The sequence below is a fragment of the Brachyistius frenatus genome, unplaced genomic scaffold, assembly GCF_029030835.1.
Source record: "Brachyistius frenatus isolate BFR_SWC_R1_liver_20210118 unplaced genomic scaffold, ASM2903083v1 Contig_7, whole genome shotgun sequence".
Classification (NCBI taxonomy): Eukaryota; Metazoa; Chordata; class Actinopteri; family Embiotocidae; genus Brachyistius; species Brachyistius frenatus.
This window is the reverse complement of record NW_027210606.1, coordinates 6,820,221-6,840,036: the sequence shown is the minus strand read 5'-3', so window position 1 is coordinate 6,840,036 and position 19,816 is coordinate 6,820,221. Positions and strand designations below refer to the sequence as shown.

The window sequence follows — 19,816 nt, the reverse complement described above, 5'->3', positions numbered from 1 at the left end:
ATATCACAAGGTGCTCAGTTTAGTCAGCGTGTCCCATAAGGGTACCGTCACTGCTATCCACACTACTTTGTATAAACACAATATAATGCTATATTTCCAATATCTGAATCAAAGAAAACCTGGGGTTTGCATTTAAAAAAAATAATCAGATGTCACTAGAGGAATATAAAACTCAATGAATCTTCTTCAGTTTTCAATCCATATCTGGTATTATCATTCCCCTGAACTTTATTGAAGCTAATTCTATGAAATCATTCATCTAACTTGTTTAGCGTAAGTGGAACTCCTTCAGTATTAACTTCATTTTTCACAATATTCTGTAGAATCTAGTTGACGTAACTACCGGGGGGGAGGAAAATAAACCCCGAGGATGGTGCTAATTTACAGTTACTGTTGGGTTTAACATGGTAAGATCGTCCATCGATATCAAGCGTACTAACATTGCCAACCATCTTTAATATTTATTATAGCCATGATAAATTATTCAGTAAACACTTGATTTCAGGGTAAAATGCTGCAGAAGAGAACAGATTTGTGGGGATGAAATACCGCAGTCCAGTTAAAGGCAGTTAACCAGACTCCCACTGCTGAAAACATCCCCAGATCTCGGTTCATTTCATCCAACTGTCCCTTGTTCATGGAGTAGTTCTTGCACTGAGCAGCACTGACGGCCACACGGATCTATCCCAGGACTTGCAGATAGTTTTTTGGGACGAGGGCCCGTTTTCCCCTCAATTCCCCCAAAAACCATTCTTCATCGATGGACTCCAGGTTGGTTACAATATCCCCAACCTGCGAGAGAAGAGAAATAGAAAGGTTGGTTCTTTCACTTGGATGTTTTTTGGTCTGTGAATTTGTGAAATTGATCCAACAACAGAAACGCGAGTATCACTACCTGCAGAGAGAGTTCCTCATCGCAGTCCGATGTGAAGTCGTACAGAGCTTTGGCTCTCCCAGCAGCAGCAGCAGCTCTGTCCTGCTGGTTATTAGACGACTCCTGGCCTGTTGAAGAAGATGTGCAGTGTACGAAGTTAATGATCAATATTTATGGGGGTTCAGAAAATCTGTCTCATTTGATTCAGCAGATTGACCATAAATGACAGAAAACTGGCAAATAAACTGCAAATGATCAACATTTAAAATTGTTTATAAAGAACAAATACCACAGAAAACCCTTTGATTATCGTCTACTTGTAAAGTTGGGACTCAAATGATAATTGCAGCTGTCGTGCCTCTAATAATGCCCGTCAGTGTGACATGCTAAAAAAAAAAAAAACTTCAATATTATCAATATTCAAAAGAAGGGACCTCTTTATACAAAATGTTTGACAAACTACTTGAGGATTGTGTGACAAAGTAGTTTACCATTATATTTATATATATTGTTAGTCAACACTTTACTCCAAATACAGGCTGGTACCAGAAGACACTCGCTGATACTCCCATCTAAATATTTGTCTTCATTACCGCCCTGATAATGAGCTCAACTACTTTAAGACACTGGTGAACTTGTTCTGTAGAGCGCATCAAATGGACAAGTTGACCCTGAAGCCTTTGTACCTGCAGCGGCCTCCACAAAAGCTCTGGGGAACATTCCCTCCTTGCCGCTGAGCCTGCCGCAGCTCCACTCAGCGTTGAGGTGCCGCGTGATCAGGACACGCTCGCCCTGCCGGAAGGACAGGTCGTCCTCCGACTTCCCCGCGTAGTCGTACAGAGCCACCGCCCACTCCGCGCCGGACTGAGACGCCTACAGACGGAAACGGAAAACGCGACGGCTGTATTCATCTGCGGAATGAAACTTGTCCACGGGATAGTTTTGAGTCGGTTTTACAACCCGCACCGTCCTTATTGATGTTTCAGCCGAGATAAATATTGGTTACCTGAGCCGGTTTGGCAACTTCAAGGTGTGTGCTGGGAGAAGCAGCCACCGTACCTGTGGAAATACATTCACATTTAATTATGGAGCCAAATTTAAAATCTGTGAGCACATTTTTGTGGTAGTTTTAATTAATGTATTGACATATTTTTGAAATAATTGTATAGTAATCAGAGGTCATGCCCTCTGCATTTTTTTTTTTTACTGGGAATTCGTAATAGCGAGTTCACATTCTACTATTTTTAGGCTGATTCCTCTATTTTTATTTCAATACACTGAATTATTAATTATTTGTAGGCAATTTGTGGCAACATTAATAAAAACTATATTTTTAAATTCAGCGTTTAACAGAATTTTAATGTTTAATACTGAAAGTAATTCATTTTTCTAATAAATGGAAATTATTATTGTTGTGAGACAGTTTAAGATTCATTTAGATATTTAATGGTAGTGCTGGCGCTATCAGCACTTGTCGATTTTAAGATGAAACTTAGTATCTTTTATGAATAAAATATCAAAAAGCCAAATAAAGAAAAACAATTGGGACTTTTTTTTTTTTTTTTTGTGTGAGTTTGTCTTCCCTCATGACCTCTAATTTGTGTTTGTGAACTCTCGCCTGTGGACTGTACTTTTGTAAACAATGGTCTAATGAAAGAGAAACAGGAGCACAGATTCCTGACATGCCACAGAGGGAAATGCCAGCCAGCATAAAAGAAAAGGATGAATAGAGGCTCTTCAGAGATGGGCACAACGGCCCTTTTGTTTTCAAGTGAGAATTAAGAGGATAATATGTTGGTGTGGAATAAATATTCATACTGAAAAACATTAACAAATATATAAATACAATTACAGCTTGTCCTTAGGAAACAAATCGGCACATAATGAAAAGTATAAAAGCATTAAGTGTGGGTGTTTTCAGGTAATCTTACCAGGAAGTGCTATCCTGGTGGACTGCTGCTGACTAGGAGGCGGAGACAGATCTTCAACGACCTCCACAAAGTTTAGAGGGAAGATGCCGATGAAGACACCGACCTGTCCCCGGGCCCAGTCCTGTCCCACGTACTCCTTCAGCTGGATCACATCCCCCTCGGAGAACGACAGCTCACCACCGTGCTCGCCCTCAAAGTCGAACCTGGCCACACATCTCGGACCGCTTAAAGGGACATTACAAACACGGAGTTAGCTCATCTGGTAGTAGTTCGTAATGATCGTTTGTAACGACGCGAAGACTTTATGCTGTAAAAACGGTACCTGACTGCTGCAGGTGGCGGCTTGGCTTTCCTTTCGGGGAGGGGTTTTGGGGAACTCGACTAATTAAACAAGATAATGGTCATTCTTTTTTTCGTAATCCACAGATTTCTCTGACTTACAGCAGCTTGCGTTTAATGATGTATTATAACTCACCAGGACTTTGACATAATTGATGGGAAAGAAGCCAGTTGATCCCCTACAGGTGCCTCGGTACCACTCACTGTCCATCTGCTCCACCATGGTCACGACATCTCCTGCTCTCAGACCCAGCTCTCCTGGACCCTCTGTGTGAACAACAAACACTTGAGCTCTTTACAAAAATTTTAAAAAGAATTACAAATAAAACTCCCAGTGAAATTCAACCAATATCTCCTCTTTTCAGTCAGCCAAGTGCAAATAAACATGAACTTAAAGAATGATTTAAAAACTCAGGAAAATACAATCATTCACCTTTTTATTGCCAACAGTGAAATGAGAACTTTGACACCACTGGTATTTAGTATGGGAAACAGCTAGCCTTGCTGGAGGAGAGAGCTAAAGAGGAGGAAGAGGAGAAGGAAAAGGAAAAGGGAGAGGAGGAGGAAAATGACAAGCAAAGCCCGGAAGAGGAGGAACAGATGGAAACCGAGGGGGGAAAAAAAGATAGAGAGCAAAGAGACTGAGAAGGTGGAGATAGAGACACAGAGCACTGAAGGGGAGGGGGTGGAGAGATGAAGAAGAGGAGACGATACTGGTTTCTGCTCTGCAGGTCAGCTCCAGCAGAGCCTCCTTCACTCTGAAACCCTCCCCTTTACACCCAGTATCTCTAGAAGAGCAGAGTAAGAGTTCATCAATTAAATGTTTCTAAAATGCAAAGAAAAGGAACTTTGATGAATGAAAGAAAAGGAAGACAGTTTCCTCTCTGATTGTAGTTTTTCTGATACAAGACATGGCGTAGCAGTCACAGCTACAAATGATTGTCAGTTTGAAATCAGTTTGAAAAATAGATTTATTTACACACTGATGCTTCAGCATTGATTATATTTGTGACATCGCATATAATAACAGTGTATCCATCGGAGGGACCAAACCAGTACTTTAACTTTTCTACACTTTGCTGGCTTTACTTAGGCACTTTTATTTAAGTAGGTATTTCGATAAAGGGCTTCTTAAATTGCTTGTATTGGTACTTTTAATGATGTAAAGAAGCTGGATACTTATTCCACCACTGTGCTAAGGTGAATCTATAATTCACATTCAGACATGAGAGTGGTATCAATCCTCTCAAATAACACTCAACAACAAAGCAAATGTACATATTTCACAAAATGTCAAAATATTCTTTAAAAAACAACAACGTTCTCTGTTTATTTTTTATTATTGTACAATCATAGGGCTGTTTGGTTAAAAAAAAAAAAAAAGCTACTGATGCATTACCTGGAGTGAAGTTGTGTACAGCCTGCACCGTTTGCCCATAACCATCTCCACCCACAGCAGCTGGACCGGCACCCTGCAGGGAGAGAACAGAGAACTCTTAAAGGTTAATGTGTCTGAGCTGGGCACAAAAGTCAGTAAGGCTCAAGTAACGCATGGTTTTACTCATACATGAAGGATAAGTTACCTGTGATGGAGAGAAGTCTGAGCCAAGGGGAGTGATGATCTTCATACGTGACCTGTGGACTCTGCCTCTGGTTTCTCCAACTTGGCACTCGGACTCATCGTGGTCGATCTCTCTCAGCAGCAGCAGCACTTCATTTTTCTGTTGAAGAGGCAGACAGAGGCATCAAATTCAGTACTAGATCACGAACCATAATGTATGAAGTAGTGCATTTTTATGTATAGACAACATGGTATGGTCGTGGAACTCACCTGAAATGACAGTTCTCCTGTGTTACTGCCGTCGTAGTCACAGGCTGCAATCCCGTGGGGAAGCTGAAACTGGAAGAAGAAAGAAAAATGTAAACAGATGCACGTGAAGCAGTATTACACACTGGGTTACAGCACAGGGCGCAGTGGGATCTCTCTCACAGTGTATTTGTTGTAGAGACGGTGGCCCGGGTTGGGCCTCGGCGGTAAGACGAGTCCTCTCCTGTGGGGCTTCTGGGCCTGGTGTTTAGGTGAAGTCTCCAACGGTGCTGACTGAGATCGACCTGCGGCCTGAAGGCTGGGCGGGGGAGGTCTTCCAGGGCCTGTTTTGGCTGGAGGTGGCCGAGGTGGGAGGGTTTTGCTTGGCTTCCTGAAGTGCAAAAACCATCAAGAACTTGAGTGGGGTATCATCTTTAGGAAGTCCACGACAATAGTTGGAAGGAAACATTTGACTGATTGGTTGTTTTTCCCTTTTCTTACCGAGGTGGTAACGATGGCTCCGGCCCGCTGCTGAAGGAGTCCTGCAAAAGAATCCAATTGTGCATTTTTATTAGCACTAAAACAGATAAGAGTGCAACAGTGTGTGGCAGTGGAAACCATAGTAACAGTGTGACAACACATACCACTCACAGTCAATGTGTTCACGGAGCTACAATAACTTCTTTGTTTGTGGAAATCAGAGGAAATGAGGCAGGTAAAGTGCACAGTTAACAGACAGACAAGCCTGAAAGAGAGACTGTAAAATGACCCACATGTAGTTTTATAAATAGGAATACACGAATGACACAATGCGGAGGAGTTTAATATTTAAATGAGTTTAAACTGATTTCAAATCAGTTCAAAGAATTATTTTTGGTAGGTAGGTAGGTAGGTATATACTTTATTAATCCCCGAGGGGAAATTTTTTTGCCACAGCAGCATACATACAGGAGCAATAATAGAAACAATAGAATAAAATAATAATAGAATAGAATAATATAATAGAAAAGCAATAAAATAAAAAATATAAATATAAAATGCATAGTACATACAGTATATATACAGTACATTAAATATCTATATAGATTATATACAACAAACCAATAAACACAGTCAACATATATATATATATATATGTACAGTACAGTATATATCTACATATATAATATACATATAATATACTACATATATAATATACATATAATATACGTATATTATATATGTAGATATATACTGTACTGTATGTGTATTTTGATTATATTATAATACATCAAAAGTCAAATGAACCAAGACTGTAAGAAAAGGAAAATCTCTGTTTTTATGGGGTTTTTTTTTGGTGCTATCTTTGTGGCAGAAAGTGGGATGTTCACAGCTTGTGTGTGCGAAGTTGATCTGAGGTTTTGTGGCTGCATTGTAATGCTAATGTTACCTGGAAGGAGAGGGTAGGTGTCAGGCTTTGTCTGTGGTTCACGGAGGGGTTTAGAGAGCCCACAGGCTTCTGAGCCGGGAGAGGAGGAGGGTTGTCCTGAAAATGATCTGACACCGAGAAGACCAAAAAAAAACCACAACAACAAAAAAAACAACACTGAAAACTTCTGCTCAGTTATAATGAGCATAAATAAAGTGAAAGCATTCAGAGTACGTGGAAAATCAACAAATTCTACAACGTGGGGCTCAGTTAAAACACAGCTTACATGCAACATATGTTACTATAAAAACACACACATCATGTGTAATTGTTTCAGGCAAAATTCAGTCACGAAATGTCTCCTGGACTCACCTGAACCGGTTTTGCTGGGAACCCTGATGGTGGTCGGTCTTCTTGCTGTACTTTGTCTGGTGAAGGAGCCTCCATTGCTGTCCACGTTACGCTGAGGTTTGAACGGGATGGAATCTGAGCAAAGAGACAGTTCACTGCATGGCTGTGTTTTATGTTCCACCAAGCAAAATTGACTGAATAATCAATTTACTGAAAAGTATTTGATAAGGGTTTGCTAAGCGTAGGGTTAGAGCCGTTCAGTAGTTAGTCTAGCTTAGCATGAAGCCTGGAAGCCGGCTAGAGTCACAGTTGTTTAATCCATTCATAACAGACATGTAAATATGGAAATTTGTGGTTTTGAAAGGTATTATGTCCAGTAACTACTGGAATAATTAACAGTTTCTAAGTCCACCCTGTTTTTATGCAGCATTTCCAGCTATACAGTGATGCTGGCTGACTGGCAACCTCATGTTAAACTGAAGAGTATTTATTCCTTTAAATATGATCAAATATTTAATAGTTACAGCAAACCAAGACTCTTATTGTTGTGAACTGAATACCTGTTTGTTTTTTAGAGTGTTGGTCAGACAAAGGAAACAATTTTAAGATTTCAGTAGCGGGCATATATCATTTTTTTACCGTTTACAAAAAAGTTATTTTCGCAGACTTGATTTAAAAAGGATCTTTGTTTGTTCTGCTTCTTCACAGCTGCTTCTGAGTTGATTCTTGTTGTTGCACCACTTTTTAAATAAATAGTGAATTTAAGGTTTATTATGATTATGATGAATCAATTGATCAATAGTCAAATTGAAAATGAAACTATTTACATGTCTGCCAATAGAGCAATCCATCTTATCTGACAATACACAGTATTACCAAGAAAAAAATGCTACTCACTTGCAGGACTGTCCACGTACTCATTCTCGGTGAACATGGAGGACGAGTTGTGGTTGTTGATGTTCAGGTTGGGCTTGAGTGGTTCCTTTGGAGGCTTCACTGGAGGTGTAGGTGGAATAGGTGGCTGTTCATCCTCATAGATGCTGTCGGCTCTGGTCAGAACTGCAGGACGTGATCTGTGTGGGCCGGCCGCCTTGATGTGTAAAGCCTCCAGCTCCTCCTTCACAGACAGTCCTATGGGTCTCTTGGGGGGTTGAGGTCTGTAGGCTGGTGTGTGGGTTTGGGGGAGGTTTGTGGTTAATATGTTTTGATCGTTGTCCTCTATACTCGAGGTAAACTGAGATTTAAGAGCTACGGAAGGTTTGGCAGCAACTGGGGGTTTGGTGGGTGCCTTCCTGGGTCGAGGTTCTGGTTTGACTGATTTGGACTCATTTCCGTCCTCGGTGTCGTCCTGGCTCTCAAAGGCCTGAATCCTGGCACGGATATTACGCTGACTGTTGTTGGCGTTCATCTCGCCCACAGCATGTTCGCCCGGTGAAGCCTCGTCTGATTGGTCGACGATGTCGCTGTTCTCCCCGCACTCGTTATCTGCACTGGAGACCTCCAATAACTCCTTTAAATATGTATTTGAGGAGACCTCTCGTGGATCGAATTGAATATTGTCACAGTTTTCACTGAGTTTGACCAAAGTCTGAACTTTGGCCTCTTCTTCGATTGCCTGCTTTCTGGGTTTTGTACGAGGACGCGGGACGGGGCGTTCACTGGGCTCGGAGTTTGAAGGAGAGGGAGGAGTTATAGCGGGCACAGCGGGGACAGAAAATTGATTTGTAGGAATATTCCAGTGTACAGTGACAGATCTGGTGCATGTGTGAGCGGAGTCGACTTTTTCAAGTTGCTTCACATCGGACTTTGAGTCACTTTGTTCCTCTGTGTTTGTGACTGCTGCTGCATTTTTTGCAACCTCCTTGTCTCTTTCAGTTGCAGGTTGTCTGTCCACTTGTTTCGGCAATGAAGGCCGTGGTGGTTTTTGTGGGTTTTTACCTAGAAACAAAAACACCCATATTTATGTTTTGACCCCAAAAAAAACCAACAAGAAGTGCCCATCAAATAAGTTTTTCCAGCAATGATTCTCATATGTCTCACCTGCAGGTTTTTTCTCAGCTAACAGTGGAGGTGCATTGCAGGGTGGGACGGCGGTGGCAGTGTTTTCCCTCACAGGGTCAGTCTGTGTGGCACTTGTGGAGATGCAGGTGGTCCGGCGGGGGGCTGCAGTGGGCTTAACAATGTGTTCCTCCTGGGTCTTCTCTTTAATCACCTGGTCATAGGATGGTGGGGGCTGAGTCATGAAAAGGAGAGGCGTTTATACACACACACACACACACACACACACACACACACACACACACACACACACACACACACACACACACACACACACACACACACACACACACACACACACACACGCATCCTCATTATTTTCCCAGATACTGCAGTATTCTCACTTATTGTAGCTGCCATTTGCATTGTGTTGTTAATACCCTGTATATAAAATTATAATTTACCAACTACTGTTGAGATTACGGTCATGTCATCAGTATTCTTTTGAGAGTTTAGGCAAAAGTTAACATTCTAGTGTAAAATCGTATTCATAGTGAGGATATCTTATGGGTTAATTCCAGTATTTTTAGACGCAAGATGGTTCAATTTGACCATTTTTCAGCCAAGTTTACCAGCATTTCATTACATATTTAAATCATGACTTGGAGTGTGTGTTGATTTATCATTTAGGAAGAAATACTCTTGGACGGTGCATACCCGAGGCCATGATTCACCAGGAAAATATCCAAATCTTGATTCGAATATAAAGAAACCAGCTGTTTTGATTGAAGAAAAACAATTAATTCAAACACTGTTGATCAGATGAAGCCCACCTGGGAGACAGACGACCAGCCGGACTGAGGAGGAGGAGGGAAAACCACAGAGGTTGCTGAGAACCAGTTGTTACCGGCCAGAGGTTCTGCTGAGACAATGGTGATCTGTGGTTGCCTGAAAGACAAACCATAAAGGGACCATAAAGACCCGAGAGACAACCAAAACACATCCACTTCAGTCCATCTTAAATACGAGTCTTTTTGTATTGATGACTTTATTTTTCCTCGTTGCCAAAGACAGTGCTCTCAGTCACAAACAGCAAATTATAACTTTGCTGCATATCTCAGTAAGAATCAAATAATACAGTTAAGGTGTCCATGACATGAACAGGCATCGGTAGAAACTTTATTTGATGTTACCTTCTGTCTCCGGTATTGTCACTCTGGGAGTTTGTTCTTGCTGAATGAAGAAAAAAGTAACATGAACTTTGTCTGCTTTGCACATTAACTGACAAATATGATGTTTTACAAGACATATTGTATCTGCTTTGCTTTTTTCACATTTCTGACAGGAAACCTCAAGATTTCCTCTCCACCAAATACAGTATATCACACTACTGTATTCTCAAATTTTCTTTAAAAATAAAAAAGTATATATTTTGTCAAAAAGTATTTTATAGGGATCAGTTAAAATAGATCATGGTATCTTATTTTCCACAAACTCAAAACAAATCTCACATGATCTCCCTAGAGCTCAGTTTATGCAAACTTACTTCGTTTGATAGCAGCTCGTATGGACGACAGCGGTCCTTGACTGAAAAGAGAGCAGAACATGAAGCTTATTTGTCATGAAGGTGTGGGGCACACTAACAAGAGCGGGTTCATAGCTGTGTGGTGACTTCATTGTTAAAAAGGAATCTCTGCACTCATCCCTGAACGGTGGCATTCTCTATACTTTGTCCATACAACTACCTTTTAGTGTTGATGCCAATTTATAAAAAGATAATTTAAAATTAGAAGTGGGACATGAGAATAAAAGCAGGGTTATTGATTTGTAAAATAAGAAACTAGAAATGAATAGTTAAAACTATTTTAAGGGTGTAGACATGCACAATGCATATGATGGCTGGTAGAAATGGTTCCTGGAAGCAAAGATGCAAAAGCAAAGTTCTACTTCAGATGGTCGTGGTTTGGTTATGAGGAAACAGCAGAAAGTGCTTAGTCAGGTAAATATTTCTTCATTTCAACATTTCTATTCACTAACGTGTTAATTATTCCAGGCAAAAATATTGTAAATACATTAAGAAAAACTTAAATATTATCAAACTTTTAAATCAAAAAACCCTAGTGTTGACTATCAAGGCGGCATAAGACAAGAGCCCCTGCAAATACTGTTCACGAGTTAGGTCAAAACAACATACCTCATAAAAACAAATTGCCCAGTAAGTGGTATCTCTTCCAAGTAAACACAGTACATATAAGTATTTCTCTACACAATGCAAGAGCCCAACATAATGACATGGTTTGTTATCCTCCGGTTGTTTACCTCTTCGTGGTACAGATCTCTTTCTAGTCCTGTAAAATCATCTCTTCATCATCGCCATCTTTGTGTTTGTCTTGTTGAAAACAGAACCAATTCAACTAAAGTGGTTCTCTTATGTGTACCAAAAGTCTCTTTACCTGAGCCAGAGGAAGTCTCCTGACAGAGGCAGGCTCATTATCATCACCTATCCACATGCTCATTGAGACCTGAGAGCAGGAGGTGGATGTAAACTATCAGAGGGAAAGACCAGTGATCCTCCTTCTTAGACCATGTGGTTGATTTAACTAATTCGCTAGGTTGTAAAAACAATGATCCAAACATATCCCGTGATATCTTTTTTTTTTTTTTTTAATTTTTTTAAGAATTTTGCCAGATTCTCTCTGAGGTCTGCACAGGTCACTGGTCTCCTTAAACAACAGCTGAAAACAGCAGCATGATGTATTCGTCCCTGTGTTGGCCTTCTGTCTGTGAGCGAGGATGGATCACTGCATTGTTTGGTCCATTCACAACCTCACCATCAGCAGATCTGACTGTTAAAGGGACAGTGCACTCTACCCAGATGCAGTTTGGTGGAAGTGCTGCTGGATCCGACCACAGCAGGTGCTAATGTAAAACCTCACGGAGAAACAACTCACCTGGAAGGTAAATGTTCTGGCTTGGTTCTTTCAGGATGATCTGTGGAGGAAAACAGAGAAAGACACAGTTTCACAAGTGATGTGTAGCAACAGAGATAACGTCAAAGATAACATCCTGCCACTTAATGTCATGAAGATTTACACCACTTACAAGCAAAGTCACTATGATTAGTGGGCAATGTGGATAAAATCCTGCATCATAATCCTGTATATGTTGTAGTTCAATATTACACACTTCTTTAAGACTATCAGATGAGGAACTGTTTATGGATTAGATTAAACAGATAAGTGTCTGTTTTAATCTAATACAGCAACAAGTCAGGACACTTTATCATTGTTGCAGAAATCATACAAAGCTCCATGAAGGCAGTTCTGCTCATTGATTTTCAACATGACTCACAGTGGCCAAATACACGCAGAAATATTACTACATGGACGCTTTAGGTACGACTACATAAACAATCTGAAAAATCTCAGATGGTAGACTAATTCATATTGTCTCATGACATATACAGGACAGTAACTGATTTTATTTTTGGAGCAGGAGGGAATTTTTATATTTTATTTTTACTAAGTGACTCAGTGTTTGAAGGTGTTCACGTCTGTACTGATTGAACAGAAAGGGAATCTTTCAAATCCATTTTAACACAGAACAACCCTTCATATTAAGTTGCACCACATCAATGAGGACTTTTCTGGGCAGAGCAAGATCAAGTGTTTCACTTTTTGAAGGCCACGGTGGAAATGAAAGAAGTGAGAAGTGAAGAAGACTACAAGTCAGGCCTGACAAAGAAACAGAAAGATACCGTGACATGCTGATGCCTGTGGGACTTCATCTAAAACTTCAGGAAATGATTTGTCTTTAAACCAAATATTGAATAATAGCATAAAAAAAAAACTTTGATTCACAAAAAAATCTATAGGCAGGCAGCAGTTTCAGTCATTGAGTCATATAAAAACATATTGGTTTGCATCATGCAAAAAAACAAAAAATGTGCGACCCCCCTACATCTTCCCGATTGGACTGCATAAACTAGAAATACAAGAAGCTCAACCTAACCAGCAGGATCAGCAATTAAACCTCGATCAACCAGTTAGTCTGAAGTTAACCGTTGGTGCTTTCAAATCTAAAAATAAAAGAAGTGGTATATCACCATGTTAATTTATATATATGTATATACATATATATATATATATATATATATAACTCTGACAACTACACAAGACAATGAGAAAAACAATGTTTTTCCTCATTTCGATATTTCCTGAATTTTCATTTAATATGTCCTTATTCATGTCGATAAATGTATCTGTGCAGCAGCTGGAGGACATAAACTGAAACGGAGACAATCAGTCACATACCAAATAACTGGTAAAACAGATACTTTTGTTGTGTTAATGTGAGTTTATAACACTAACGATAATTCTCCCAAAATATTAGAGACGCCTTACTTCCGGGCCAACTACCATCCCAAATGTACATTGTGTGTTTTAACAGTCAAGTCAGTTTCAAAATCGTCTCTTCCATAGAGAAATAGCATGCAATCTGACTAAAGTGAAACTACTTTCAGGGGCTCCTTCAAACATACGGACAGTTCTATTATTTCCTGTAACATTTAACAATAACAACAAGTGGTAAAGAGGTGTAAAGTAGATTTCCAATCTTTAAGGTCAAAGCCACGGAGCCAATCTAATCAGAAAGGAGCTCATTCATCATTAGAATACTGAAAAGCAAAGTCTCGGCAGAGGTTGAGGTCGGCATTGTTGTTCATGCCAACCGCCTGAAACTATGACCTCGTTGGCAGTGAAAGCCACCTGTCACACCTGTTACTTGTTATCTGCTGGAGCCACAGAGCTAATGCCTCGAGTTACACTTTAACAGCATGTGAGGGAAGGAAAAAAAAAAAAAAAAAAGAGCTTCTGGAGTTTCACTTAATGAGACAGAAGGGTTTTTTTTAGTTACTGCCTGACAAGATTTTAAACTCAGGTACTTTGAACAAAGTATCATCATTTCCTTGTAGCTACTGGCATAATGGCACAGTTGTCTGCTCACCCGTAGTCTATGAAGTGATGCAACTAAATACAACTTGTCACTTGTGATACTATGATGCCCCTACCTGTGAGGAATTAAAGGAATAAATATAAAATCTTCAGCATCAAGAGGATCTTTTCCATCAAGATTTTTCCCTCCTAGTCCACCGAGTGTCTGTCTGAGTGCGACAAAGGCACTTGAAGCGAGCAGCCACACACACCCATACACAACAGAGCAGAGAGGGACAGCCCATTAATGTCCCACAGCTCCTGTGTTTACTTGGCCAATCTCATGAACTGGAATGTAGTCATTCAGGAAGGGGAGGTTGTGCCACACGACACTGCAATGTCGCTCACTTTTTCCTACAAAGTAAAAGGTTACAGGAATAACCAGGTTGCTCTGTGGCCATTCATTACTGGCATGCATCTAAAGCTGATTGAATAATTAACCTCAGCAGGTTCAATATACTAGGCCATGAAGTCACAGTGTTTGTTTGCCCAAAATATTAACTGGTACCTACAAAACTCGTCAAACTATTTATTCATAGCATCGTTCATGCCAGGTTAGAAAAGTACAAACTAAATCAAAACAATACAAAAAAATTGTTTGACTCAAAGAGACTATTTCTTGATGGAAAGATTCTTTTATATGATGGAAAGATTCTTTTGTTTTTTGTTTTTCTCCTTTTTATGTACATGTTATGTTATACTTTGTATAAACAGGAGGGATATGATGGAAAGGAAAGATTAGTCTCTTCCTCTTGTTTGCATTGCGGCTCCGGAAAGTCTCAGGCCCCGAAAAGTTTCCTTTGTTTTCTGTCTTATTTGCAAGTGATTCTTTCCGCATCTAATTGACGACTACCTTGTGACCTACAACCAACTCTGTATTACCATACAAAAGCAGGTACAAAGGGAATGGGGGTGATGGTCTACTGTTTGTCCCACTGTATAAAAGCTGACCTACAGAGGAGGGAAGACCCTTCTTTGCTGGACACCTCTCTTTGAGGGTGCATGTATGTGTTCCTTCTTGCCGATGTGTTTGATTTTGAACCAAGCCTCTTGAGTAATTTTTCTAACGTTTCTCATGAGAGTTAAAAAAAAAAATTAGGAACTAAATAAAGTAAGTGAATCACAAGTATGACGATAAAAGGTCAACAATATAGTTTTAAGCTCCACAATTTCAAACCGTTGAAAAGGCTCCCAGAGTACCTGAAGAGCCCTCGTACTTCATACATTCAAGGCAATTTAAATATGTAGTCGAGTATTAAATCCATGCAGGGCTTTGAGAACACTTTGTAAAAGAATTTCAAAATAAAAATGAAACTGATAACCAGTTGAACAACTTTAACGTCCGTGTAATGCGGGCTATTATTTCTTTCAATGTTCCTGTCAGGTTCACTTTTTAAAAGAGCACATAGTTTACAGTCATAAAAGTCAATCCAGATGTGCTAGTGTGCATACATTTTTCTAAAGGTCTCTGAGAGGAAAGCTGATGCGCTCTGGTGACACATTTCAGATCGTAAACACCAGATTAAGAGATTGTCCAAATACAAGCACTAAAGCTGAATTCAAATTCATTTATATGCCATTTACATTACGGAAATGTACTGTTATGTATTGTAGATTCAAAACCAACAGCCATGGATTTGATCCTTATATAACCCGTGAGAGAAATACATCAGATATTCAAATTGAATGAAGGACAGTTGAGGACAGTTACAGACAGGCAATTGTCTTCCATCAGTCTTCAACTTCATTTTGTGACTTCAGCCCTGAAATTGCATTTAATTGGTTTATCTCGTCTATCAATCAAACAATAGAGGACACTTCCATTAAGACCCTTCAGAGTCCAACATATCCCATTCAAAAAAGATAATGATGATACAATTTTGCAGAACTATTTTATATACCTTTCTCTTACTAAATATGAATACTGAAAGTTTACAGCCACAAAGCTTTGTGAGGTTGCACTTCAAAGCACAACAGTACTTTATGCTAAACGCTAAAATCAGCATGCCAACATGTTCATAGCGACAACATTAACATGCTGATGTTTAGCAGGTTAAATGTTTAGCATTTGTTAGTCTGCTAATATTTGTGAATTACCACTAAAGGCGCTTTGAAAGTGGACCTGGTGATGGCACTAGATTAAACATCAGGGGATTGACAAATTTATCTTCAACAATCCCCTGGAGAAAATGAACATCTGTATGAAAATTCATGGCAAGCCATCAAATATTTGCTGAGATTTAAAAGTCAGGACTAAGACAGCAGAACAAGCAACCCATGAAGCGACTGCAATCCCAAATGACCCATTTAGATCATTTTGTAGCACCTCTTGTTTGTGCTAACAGTGTTACACTTTAGGCATATTTCAAGGCTCATTTAACCTTCAAACATTCAACAATGTTTGTCAAAATGGGAACCCATCTGCCAGACTACTTATCGACTTTTCGTTTAGAATTTTATTCCAGATCAGTAAATATCTCTTGTTGACACCTGAAAAGCCCCACAACCACATCAGAAAACTGCTGAAGTCAGCAGGAAGGGTTTCCCCGCACAGCCGTCACTCTCACTTGGACACATGCTGACATTACTCAGCACAGCAGCAGCAGTCGGGGAGCAGCTGGTGAAACTGGCAACAAGAGAAAAGAAAGAAAAACAAGCCACGTCTGTGTGACACACTACACCGGACAGAACTCCACACGGATTAAAAAGCAGATCCTCGTTCTATCCAGGTTTAGTTTGATTATCGTTTAACTTTAAGGCCTCCAATTTTGGCATCTTTCAGTAGGAAACAAAAAATTTGCTGACTAAAACTCAAATAATGTGCTGAGACATTTATGGGAGAAAATAATTACAGGAAAAAGTTTGACTCTTGTCAGAACGTAAAGAGCAAGACTGAACTTGTATTAAAATCCAGGAGTGCTTTTGTTGTTGACAAAGGACTGGTCAGAACAGATTTGCCCTCACTTGTAAAACAAGACCGTTTAAAGCTGACAGATTATGGTGTCATGAGTGAATAACACGGTGTCAGCAGCTGGTGTGGACTGTTAGTCAGAGAAGATTAGGTGGTGTCAGTGCAGACGAGTGATTCACAGTGGAAACTACCCAAAGTGGCATCTGATGTGATTCCTAATGTAGTTCATTATTTTGAGAGGATGAAAAACTCTACCGAGTAGAGACGACAGCTTGTTCGTGACACAGCAGCCTTTCTGCTCAGACACTGACAGGAATTCCCGTGCAGACAGCTGGTGGGGTCGGGGTGTGGTGTGACGGGGTGTGGGGTGGGGTGGGGTGGGGTGGGTCTGAGTTGATACACGGGCTGCAGATAGCAGGGCAGGGTGCACGGGGCGTAGTGTTTGCACACCAGGTGCAGTTGAGAAACACAACGGAATAAATGTCTCTTCTGAACTGTGATGAAGGGCAATTCTCCCCCAGATGTAAGACAGCTTTATGGAGCTCGTAGGTGAAGCAGCAGGAAGAAAACAAAAGCTCATGTTTGGACCATTAAATCCCGACATTAAAAATCCGTATGCAGGCCAAAGCTAAAAGGAGCAAGAGAGCTATTTCGTTTTAGCAACAAGAGACACATGTTGTAATGAGCAGAGTTGCCGTGAACGCTAACTGAACGCTGTTAGTGTAATGATGTGCCTGGTTTTTAGCTGTTTGTCTGCAGCCACATTTACTGTCAACTGATACAGTCACACCCATTGAATTCAAAATGTGAGAAAGTGTGTGACGATAAGAAACAGAAAAGCTGAAATAAATGACATACAAATAATGTTACTTCACTGTCAAGTCACAATCCATTGTTTATGACTTCATTAGGAGAGATTTAAAAGTTTTAAAGTAATGTAGTATTGCTCTTCAGATTTGGATCTTCTGTGAAAATGTTTTTGAACTGAAGTATGTTGGTTTATTTCCACTCAGGAAACCAAAACATGACTACAGCGTGTACTGCTTTGCGCATGATTCCCAGAGATATTAAAGTGCAGCTAGTATACATGCATATTCCTCCATGTCAGAAGATTAGCCTAATGCCTTTCAAGTGTTGTATACAACATATGCCAATCTTTTTGATTGACATGATACCGTCACAGCCCATGTTTGGTTTGAACACCTCGCGATAAGATAAAGAACGTCACTCAGTTGTTAACTAGTGTTTCAGCTCCTTAACAGCAAAGCATTCAGTCCAGTAGTTATTGTTTTGATATTTTTTTTTCTTCCTGCTGTTCCAGACCTCCATTGCTTTCCATGAATTTCTGTATGTAAATCAAGGAGCATGCAGACTCTTGATGTTGTGTATTCAGTGAGCTTCCAGGCAGTTTTAGGAACGTGAGCTAAAACACGTCACACTTTTCGTGGTTTATTGTGTTTAAATTGAATTTTGACATGATGATAATGTTTGTTTGACATAAGTTATTTCAGACCTGAGTATTCACTGTGGTGTGTTTCACACTTCAACCAAAATTCAAGAGTTTGCTCCGCAATTTCCATTCTCCACAAAAATGAATGGAAAACAATTGCTGCATACATACAGGGGAAATAAATCATTTTTCTAAAATAAAACAGGTCTCCCAAATGAAAGTAAAGTCAAGTATAAATGATATGTAGTAGATAAAAACTACGGGTATGTATTCCTTGTAAAATAATAACAAAACTGTTAAAAGCTGCTTTTATGTCTAAAATATATATTTTTTTAAAAACAAAAAACAAAACAAATATATATATATAGGCAATGTGCAGGTTCAGCAACAAATCCATGGTCTTACTGGAAAATTTGGCTAAGGGATTTAAGTTAACTTCTCAGCCCCTCAGATAACTGTCAGCCGCGGGCACAACCTACCTGTTTGGCTGTTGTCCCGCAGATTTCTGCGCTCCCCCTCTCCCTCCTCCTCACGCCGGGCTTCTGCCATCGGGATTAGAAACAATGTAGAAATTAAAAATACATATATAAAGTAAAAAAAAAAAAAGAAAGAAAAAAAGCGAGCTTTTTAGAGCAGTGAATTGCTCATTAATTTGGTCGAAACGGGCGATAAACGGTCGCTGCCTCGCCACTAGAAGTTCCAGTGCGCCCTGCCCACCGCAGCGCTTTGGATGGAGGTGGTGCCACTCACTGTCCGGACACCGGCAGACAACACTTTTTACGTAAGATCACAGTCCACGCAGGACTGCTCAACGACATTATAGGTTAAAAAAAAAAACCCAAAAAACAACAACCCTTAACCCATATTTAACCGGGTTTTAAGCTGTCAAGCGTCATAAAAGATGAATCTGTTGGGATTTCTTGCGGAAAAGACGCTGAAAAGCAGCGGTGCTGTTTTGTTTCCAAAGACCAACTTAAAAAACCCAAACTGATTTCATGTCTTGGTGTGGAGATGGAAAAATGAACCCATATGGCTTAAAAGTCAATGTAAAATAATATTAGTTAATTTAAGAAATAGGCCATTAGTCCAAGTCTCCTGATGCATCCCTTCTCCTCAATGTGTTTTACTACTGACACTAAATAGATTACCATTGGTTATTTTAGTTCATTAGCTTTTATACAAATTTTAAACATAGTTATATCCGTACTGACAGGAAAACGCCTTTGTCTTTTGTCTTAAATAACAATAATAATAAAAAAAGATGCCTACAGTCTGCAGCTGAGTAATTCTCGTCTGTTTAATTGAAGTGCGGCATGAACTCTGATGAAATGTTATTTCTCTGTTCTGCCACTAGATGTCACTACAGGTCTGATCTTCTTCACAGCATGAATAAACAAGCTTCAGTTAAAAACTCACCGCGTTTTTCACTGGAATCATAGCTTTATAAAAAAAAAAAAAAAATGTCTAATCAAATTTCAACAGCCCCAAATAATAACTGGAATTTGTGCATTTTTAGATATAATTGTTTTGAATTGCTTAAATTGAACTTAGCCTAAACATAGCCATCAATCAAGCATAAATGTAGGTTGTGTCTTTTTCAGGCCTCGACAGTATAATTACAAAGTGAAAATCACAGTGATCATGAGCCCACTGGAGGCAAGGGGAGGAATACTGGGAGGATCTGGAAATACTGACGCTTAATTGGAAGGGTTATATAGCCTAAAGAACCAAAACATTTATGAAAAAATATAATTTC

General features: G+C 39.7%; 1 protein-coding gene across 1 annotated transcript; it reads right to left on the bottom strand.

Moving 5' to 3' along the window:
• Positions 1-139: 139 nt before the first annotated feature.
• sh3d19 (SH3 domain containing 19) lies at positions 140-18,609 on the bottom strand. The gene is made up of 22 exons (XM_069689443.1): positions 18,540-18,609; positions 16,866-17,015; positions 11,660-11,699; positions 10,255-10,295; positions 9,902-9,941; positions 9,542-9,656; positions 8,751-8,922; positions 7,608-8,648; positions 6,732-6,845; positions 6,381-6,487; positions 5,453-5,493; positions 5,135-5,342; positions 4,976-5,044; positions 4,728-4,865; positions 4,544-4,616; positions 3,281-3,411; positions 3,128-3,186; positions 2,806-3,029; positions 1,881-1,933; positions 1,561-1,747; positions 896-1,002; positions 140-792 (listed from the first exon to the last, which is right to left on the bottom strand). The coding sequence occupies exons 1-22, from the start codon at positions 18,607-18,609 to the stop codon at positions 682-684; spliced, it is 3,291 nt and encodes a 1,096-aa protein (XP_069545544.1). The 3' UTR covers positions 140-681.
• Positions 18,610-19,816: the final 1,207 nt, after the last annotated feature.

Excerpts from the sequence above, each read along its gene's own strand:
- sh3d19 (XM_069689443.1), bottom strand. The coding sequence starts at position 18,609 with ATGGCAGAAGCCCGGCGTGAGGAGGAGGGAGAGGGGGAGCGCAGAAAT. Across the intron at positions 9,942-10,254 it reads ACGAGCTGCTATCAAACGAA|CAAGAACAAACTCCCAGAGT; the intron begins GTAAGTTTGCAT and ends TTCTTCATTCAG. Across the intron at positions 5,045-5,134 it reads GTCTCTACAACAAATACACT|TTTCAGCTTCCCCACGGGAT; the intron begins GTGAGAGAGATC and ends TTCTTCTTCCAG.